Source organism: Centroberyx gerrardi, chromosome 10 (genome assembly GCF_048128805.1).
Source record: "Centroberyx gerrardi isolate f3 chromosome 10, fCenGer3.hap1.cur.20231027, whole genome shotgun sequence".
NCBI lineage: Eukaryota > Metazoa > Chordata > Actinopteri > Beryciformes > Berycidae > Centroberyx > Centroberyx gerrardi.
The window spans coordinates 30,335,143-30,343,973 of NC_136006.1; the positions used below are offsets into that span (position 1 = coordinate 30,335,143).

At 38.8% G+C, this 8,831-nt stretch overlaps 1 protein-coding gene across 1 annotated transcript; it reads right to left on the bottom strand.

Annotated features, from left to right (window-relative positions):
• Positions 1-204: 204 nt before the first annotated feature.
• LOC144539838 (uncharacterized) lies at positions 205-6,299 on the bottom strand. Its single transcript, XM_078285935.1, has 7 exons — positions 6,147-6,299; positions 5,617-5,934; positions 5,435-5,447; positions 5,248-5,346; positions 4,595-4,801; positions 4,402-4,513; positions 205-364 (listed from the first exon to the last, which is right to left on the bottom strand). Exons 1-7 carry the CDS (start codon positions 6,297-6,299, stop codon positions 205-207), a joined length of 1,062 nt encoding a protein of 353 aa, XP_078142061.1.
• Between the last annotated feature and the right edge of the window lie 2,532 nt (positions 6,300-8,831).

Below are 8,831 nucleotides of genomic sequence, written 5' to 3' on the forward strand. Positions count from 1 at the left end.
CTGAAAAGGATCAACCTCGAGTGGCAAAGTGAAAGTATTTCAAAGTGGGAGCAGTTTAACACCAAGGGACTACATCATGTAATATCAACCAAGTTTTACACATACATCAACTAGAAATGGTAACGGTCTTGAGTCTACATCTACCGTTGGTCCTCAAAATCTTGCAGCATCCTTGTGAAGGTCTGAGGCTGAGGCTGAGCATGCTCATGCGGTGCTGGGTAATGCTGGTGGTGTGGTGGTGGTGGGGTATGTGCTGGTGGAGGTGGTTGAGATGTAAACAGAGTTGGTGGCTGTAAGAGTGGTGGATATGGTGAGAGCAGTGGGTATGGTGAAGGTTGTGGGTATGTTGGAAACAGTCAGACTCCTGGGCCTCATAAAGGATGTTCATCATTTTTCCAGTTCTGCTTCGATGTTAGGCTTGTCTCACCACTCCCACTTGGTTTGGGTTTCAGCAGTCGGCTATATTGAGTTCTCAGTGAAGCAGTTCTCCTCTTCACCTCCAACACTACAAATTGAAATGTAAATTACGTTCCACACAGTCAACTCTTCTAGACAGTTCAGAACAGTGTGAGTAGAGATGTTGTACAGTGTTCTTTTACCACATCATAACTATTTTTGTCTATCGACATTGCATTCTGTTGTCTCTCTACACTCCTCTCTCTCTCTCTCTCTACAAACACACACACAGTTTCCACAAGCACACACACATTTGTGGCAATAAGTACACTGCCAGTCAAATGTTTGGACCCACCTGACTGAATGTAATATGCTTTTCATTCTGTAAAAGCCATCTTGATATAAAGGCTTATGCTTCAATGCTTGAAATTAGTTTCTTAGACAAATACAAATAGTGAAGTCGATGCCTATGTCTGACATTCTTTCCAAAGCCTTTGCCTTTCAATGACGGCAAAGGGTGGCTACTTTAAAGAATCTGGAATATCAGATACCCTTTGTGTTATTTCATGGTTTTGATGGCTGTACTATTGGTCTAAAATGTGGGAAATGGTGAAAATAACGGAAAATGTGGTGTGTACATACTTTTAACTGGTAGTGTGGCTAGCCAGCTACAAATATTACCAGCTAATTATCTTTTCTATCTCTCTCACACACAATTGTAGTAATAACTAGTGAGGCAGCTAGTAAAGTAATGTAGAGAGCTAGTAACTCTCTCTCGCTCGTACACACACACACACACACACACACACTTGTAGCTATAACCAATAGCTGGCTAGCTAGCTAGCTAGTAATCTTCACTCACCTGGTAGGTTCAGGGCTTCGGCTATTGCAGCCCAACTTTTGTCTTTGTCTGTGCGGTTGTGGTAAGCCTTGGAACTGACGTTATACAGGCACTGGTGTTCTTGCCACAACTCAATTAACCTTTCTTCCATTATTGTAGTCCAGTGCACCCGCGGATTCCTCCCTTCTCTGTTCGCCATTTTCTTTCTATTTCCTGTATCCCCCCTCCTCTCAGTTTTCATTGTGTATTGACGGGAACCATTCGCATTTGAGTTGTTGATGAGTATACACTACCCGACTGCGTCCAGATTCCGCTTGTAAAAATCAAACATGTTTGATATAATCGTAGTGGCTCCGACTCACGTCGGGAGGCAAGAGATTAGAGTCTGTTCCCCTCACACACTTGTCGATTAGAGTCTGTACCCCTCATACACTTATAGATTTTCTGTGCCAACTGGCCACGCCGACTGCCCCAAAATCTGCAGACTAGTGCAGACCAGGACAGACTCGGCCCGATTGTGAATCCTGGCTAAAATCGGGGCAATAGTTGTCTAGTGTATCCCCAGCCTAAGAACAGGAAACACACACACCCACACTACGGCCGTAACAGTTATGCATACTGATGAATGATGAGTGACTTTTCTTGTTTGTTTATTTTTTTTACATAAATAAAACAACCCTGGACTCTACTACAGCAGACACCATATTGACAGACAAAGAAGTCAAGGTAATAAAGACATGAATGATATCAAAAGACGCAAATATGACAAAAATCAAATATTGTTGAATGATATAATATAAGCATGTGATGTCACACTCCCTGTGAAGCTTTGAAGGCTGTATAAGACAACTTTAGTTGTCGGGCTAAAGTGGTGCAACTGTATTCTGTGTAACTGATTAAAAAATATGTATTCTCTATTGCCAAATATCAAGACTGACCAAAAATGTGAAAAATTACAGTAGTGGGAAGCCAAACAAGAGAGAGGCGTTCAACTGCTGTTGAATAATGCTACATGCTTCAATATCACACACACAGTTAATGTTTACACAACCACAGTTTGCAACTCATCAAAACGGAGGCTATACTTGTGACATACATCATCTTGTGATGCATCTGGACACATCATCAGTGATGTTACCTGGGGTCATTGGGTGTTTTGGGTCTTTCAACAATCAGACACCCTTGCCCAGGCGACCCAGCCGGGGTTGATCAAGTCCCGGCTTGTGTCCAGGTAGCAGATTTCTCCTGATTTTGGCAACATTTCAATGAATGTTCCTCCAACTCTCTCTGGCCCAGAGCTTATCAGAGGCAGGCTGTGTGTGTGTGTGTGTTTGTCTTTCTATGCTTGTGAGGAACAACCATTGACGTAAAACACCTTCGTTGTGAGGACGTTTTTACTTGTGAGGACATTTTGGCCGGTCCACACAAAGAAAATGCTTGGATAGGCTCCTTTAGTCCTAATGAATGATCTGTATGAGTTTCAGAAGATGTCCACATTGAGATAGTAAACACAGAAAAATGTGTTTTAGCCAGTGCTCTTGGGCTCCCCCTACTGGACACACTCTGAGGTGCAGGTGAAATTTGATTTAGACGGTGAAGAAGAAATCCAATTTTTTGATTGGCTAAGGCTGGGGAATTTTTGTGATTGGCTGTTTTAGTCATGTGAGAACATGACTGTGGCCTGCACAGGAACAAGATCACAACCTAAGACAGGCAGTACATTTAAACTAAAAAAATAGAAAATAGAGCTTCATCTCAGATATAACAATTTAATTAGACTACAAATTATAGTATAATATGATATTAGAATGACAAAAATAATAAACAAAGAAAAGAACAGCTAAATGACTATCAGCACTTCTAATGCAATTACTGCTGCTTCCACTATTACTACAAGTAGTACACATACTACTACAAATACTACTTCTACTACCACTACTACTACTACTACTACTACTACTACTACTAAAAATAGCACAACATATTATAATTACTACTAATATTACAGTTTCTGAGAAATTTAAATATTGCACTATAGGCATTTGAAGAATACTATTAACATCTATTGACACATTAACAACAATTACTTTACAATTTCAAAAACTATTACAACCACTCTCAGTACTACTTCAAGCACTACAAGTGCTGCTGCTGAAATACTATGCTGGTGTGTTTTGGGGTTGCACCTATGCATCCAGGAGCTGTACAGAAGAGTCTCTCTTCTTATTAAGGCCTTAGACAGGATTTTAGAAATACTGAGGCCGTAAGGTCATGCCACCTTCACCACCAGTTGCAGCAAATGTTTTTCTGCAACTAAATTTTTTTCTATTCATTTGGATTTTTTAAACATATAATGTATTCACTTAACTAGTCTTAGTGTGCCGTGTGTTTTAAACAACCTCTGAATTTCTGTATTTTGCTTTGTGTGTATTATATTGAATATCATGGTTTTAAAAGGTGTTTCCTAATATTTAATTTTTCCTAATAATTATTTTCACAACATATAGGAACGTTCTTTAAAATCGAATGTAATTCCTCATAAATAAGCAGAAAAACACTGATTCAAAGCACAGTAATAAGCCAAATATACTCAAAACAAGCTGTCAATTCTTATTTTACTGTTTGTTCATTTCTTAATTTAAGTAAAAGGATCTTAAAACCAGAACTACAAAACAAATGAATATCCTTGATTCAAGATACTCTTGAATCAAGATACTCTTGAATCAAGAATAATCCAACCTTAGCATTTATGGCTTAAAATGAGGCAAAGCATTTCCACTAAATGAAATCAAACACACACAGAACTGACATTGTCCACATTTATTTATTCAACTTGCACTGCCATCTGAAAAAGATTGCCTTGTAACAGTGTTGGGGTAGTTCAAAGGTCAAAAAAACAAAAACAAAAAACAATACACATAGGTTGTTGCTTCTCAAAATAGTAACATATTATTTATATCACTACTTAGAATTACAATATTGAATTGAGACATCACTACTTGAAACAAGATTGCCTGACACTACTCTGTTACAGGAAAAATTAATGTTACAGCAGTGCATTACTTTGTAATGTGTTCCTCCCAACACTGGTAACATGTTTGTAAACATAATAAACCGTCATTAACATCTACAACAATTGGAACCCCCTTCGTAGGGCTAGGCACCAGGCACAAAACTGCACTTTGGAGCAAAAGTCTTCCCATCTCTTCTTTACTTCTGCTATGTATTTGCGGTTGCCCTTATCCAGGATCCGACGCAGCTCATCCATCACATACAGTGCGAATGAGCGTTAAAATCTGCAATTTTGGTTGTTTGGTTGTGGACAAGCAAAAATGGCAAGTTACTCACTTACATTATTAAGATCCTTGAAGCATGGATATGCATCCAGGATCTTTGTGGGCCTGTCCTCTTCTTTCAGGGCATCACTGTCGATGAAGGTTCTTCTTGCTTCAAACTCAAGGTCAAGGAGTTGGGAGACAGCATCTTGGTTCGGTTTTTGTTTCTTGTACATCTCCTGCAGAGTCTTATAACGCCTGGCCTGTGCTGGCAGACTATCCTTGTCCGCTAAAATGGAAAACACAAGTCAGTATGGGCATGGGACATGTCAATGTGAATGATGCTATGGGTTTTAATCATCAAGTGTAACATAAAACCAAAATTGACACCCTTTAAAAACAGCCCACTATGGCTGGGTGATGTCTGTAAAAAATAATCCGACAATATAAAGTGGAAAACATACAAAACTATCGTAACCCGCCCCACACACACATACTTATAATACATACAACTGTAATGTGCGTAATGTTATGCATTCAACAATGTGTGGATATGCTCTTTCGAGTAGAGAACCTGATGAATGAAAATAAATTAGACATCAACTTTCACATCACAATATATCAAGACCCAATTAGTGTCACAATGTCTGTAAAATATTATGATATCCAACACTCTCATAATTTTGCCCAGCCCTACCGCTCATCATCATTGTCAAACTCTGCGATTCCACTTACATGTACTGTGGTTATCATCAGAACTGGTCCCAGGACTCTGATCCAATAGAACTGTTGATGCACCACTTGAGTCAGCGTCATAATCTTCTCCCGTGTCACCTGTTCAGAAGTCAATGCAACGCCTCTTCTTTGGACGGCCCCTCTCTGGTGTAGAACTTCACGTTCAGCAGCCTCTTGTGAAGATTACCGTAAATGCTCATCTGTGGCAAATAAAATTTGAATCATTTTGAGAGAAAAATAAAAATGAAAGCCTTGACTACTTTTTTAAAAATGTCACAGAGAAACGACAGTGAATAAAAAAAGAAGAAATAAATCGATAAATACTTCATAAGTGTAAGAAATAAACACTCCCAAATTTTAATGACTTACATGTTTCACAGGTTTTTCTTTGTCTTGTAGCATGGGATAATACTCCACTACTCTCTTAGCCATGGCAGTGAGTTCATGTTTGGAAGGGTACCGGACCTCCTCTCCTTGTAGACTTGCCCTCAGGATGGAAATCATGCTGGTGACTGTGTTCCTCACCAGCCTGCATCTCAGCTCCTTGGACATGACACATTCCCCCTCTCTGCCAGTGCGGGCCATCTCAAAGTAGTGCTTACGAGCTTGTTCCAACTCACTGTCTGTATAGATCACATATTCTGGTGGACTGGGTAGCTGTAGGGTCTTCCTTGGGCTTTTCTTCACCTAAGGAGTGGATGCTTGGGGGTAGACTGTTAAGTGTTCCACTAGGTGAAGACATAGTTCCTGTTTCAGCAGAGCCAGCTTTATCTTGTAAGATGGGATTCTCATCCTACAACAGCAGATCAAAAAAAAAATTACAAGTTAAACAATGGAGACAATCAGAAACAACATGTCTTGTGCAACTTGTTTTCAGAGCAAAGTAGATAACCAATTACCTCTGGGCTGATCAAAGCCCACACTCTTTTCCTCCTAAGAAAGTGTTCTGGCCCAGGAAAAAGGTCTCTCAAATCATCACGAGTGAGGGTGTGCAGCAACGCCTCATCAATGTTGGCAGCTATAAAGACAGCAGGATCATTACTATCCAACATTTTACAATCAAAACTTAGTATTTAGCTTTTTAACACCCAAACATGACATACCATTTAAAACTGACACTGTAACATTATCCATTGTCCCCTTGCTGTGGTCCCTTTCGTCGCTTCCTTACCTGGTGGGAAGAAAAAGATGATGTTTAGTTTAGTCAGACAGGCTTAGGACAAGTTATCCCCGATACCTCAAGATCGTTTTTTACAGTATGATGCTTATCTTGGATCTCAAGTCCTGCAGCAGTCAAAAGTTATGAAAGTTGCCTAGCTGAAAGCTAATGCGGGATCTACTGTGCACGAGCAACAGGGAATGAGAATCCTAGACAGCTCAGCAGGTTGCAGGCTAAAAACTACCAGTATGAAAATAGAAGCACAACTTGTTATCTGCAATGCTTTAACACATGTATTACTCTACTTATGAGTTTTAAAAATTATTTTTTTCACTTATAAATTTGTCTGTTATGATATATTTTATTAAGTTTTTAGATAATCAATTTAATTCATAGTTATTAACTTAAATTAATAAAGAGAACATCTTCAACTGTTTTAAATGTCATGCTTGTCATTTTAACAAAATAAGCAGCTTAATTAATGAGTTCATGTGTTACTATTACCTTTGGACACTTACTGGAATAATTGTGATACAACCTTAAAAGTATAGGACAAACCCCGTAACTTACAAGCCACTTATTTTGTTGAAATGACAAGCATGACATTTAAAACGGTTGAAAATGTTCCCTTTAATTGGTTAAATTATTGTCAATGAATTAGACTGATTATCCAAAGACTTAACAAAATAGATCATGATAACAAACTTTCTTAAATAAGTGGATAAAAAAAACAATTAAAATGCATATCAGTAGAATAATACATGTGTAAAGGCCTTATGAATCGCCATGCAAATTCAAAACGTGCTAAAGACTGCGATTCATAGGGGCTGGACCGCTGGACACCAGGCTACCAAAAGCTAACATTAGCTAAGTTAACGTTAGCTAGCGGCTAAAGATGCCAAATAATTGCTTGGCCTACCTCGCAGCTTTCGCATTTGCTATTGCAGTATTAAGGTAGCTTAAAATTTTCAGTGAATTTCCAACTTCAACAATATCTCTATCGTGACAAATTAATGTGCTTTTAATATAATAAGAAGGGATACCTTCCCTCCACGGAATCCAACGTGTGGCTTCCCTTGTCTTCTGCCTCCAACCCGCGTGAATGTGATTCCTCAAAATGATAGGTGTGACCGAGACTGTCCTCCCCAAAAAAACGACCCCATAGGTCGTTTGTTCCTACCCTCTAATACGACCCACAGGAGCGTTTCCAGAACGCACCAAGTCCGCCCGCAATGCCCTTCCATGAGCCACGTCATCCAACATGTGTGTGTCGATTCCTGTTTTGGCTAAAATATCTGAAATAAACCAACATCTTTACTTTTTCTTAACATAGATCATCTAGATGCAGTGTAATTACTAGTTCGGCTGTACTAGATATTTGATATATTCAGTAGATCTTTTTACAACCCTAGATTTACAACCCTAATTTGCAAACCGGAAGAACTACAACTGTGGGCTGATTTGTATCAAGCTGCATGGCGCGGCTCTAGGGAATTGTAGTTTTTAAAAAATATTAGTGTTTTTCCTACAATTGGAAGTTGTAAATACTGAATTGAGAGTACACTGAGGAGTTTAAGGAGATGGTAAACACATTTGTGTAATCAGATTTTAAATATTTAATTGTTAAATGGGTGAAAATTAATTTTAACCATATTTTACCCATATTTGACAGTGCCCCCAGTTGTTGACTATACTCACATGATAGCTGAGGTCAACAGCTCTCTGTAACAGTTGGTCCCATGTCTGTAACCCCTTTTGTTGCTGAATTATAAGCCTTCAAACATACACCGAGGTCAAGGTTCAAAGGTTAGTATTTCAAAGCAGGAGCCATGTAGAATCTTCATACTGACATATGTTACTCCCCAGGTCGAGACCTTTCCAACAATGTATTTGGTTTAGCTCAACGACAAAGTTTTAATTTTCTCATTTCAGGGACACAAGCCATCCCAGGCCTAGTTTCACAGAGCACTTTGAAGGCCCAATATATAAAATGAAGCTTTTTGTTTCTTTGTCGTAGAGCTAAACCAAATACATCGTTGGAAAGGTCTCGACCTGGAGAGTAACATATGTCAATATGAAGATTCCACATGGCTCCTTCTTTGAAATACTGACCTTTGAACCTTGACCTCGGTGTATGTTTGAATTCAGCAACAAAAGGGGTTACAGACATGGGACCAACTGTTACAGAGAAATAATATAATTTTGATGGAGAGCTTATAAAATTGTGATGGTCAAGCCGTCTCATTACTACAGAATGGAGCTAATATCACCATTCATTTTTCTGCCCCATGATAAGTATTGTATTGCGATACATTGAATTTTGATATATTGTCCCATCTCTAGTTGATATCTATGATTTGTTATTGCTTTGTGAATTAATGTAGTGATTTCACATCACCAGTATTTGGAATAAATATAATAATGT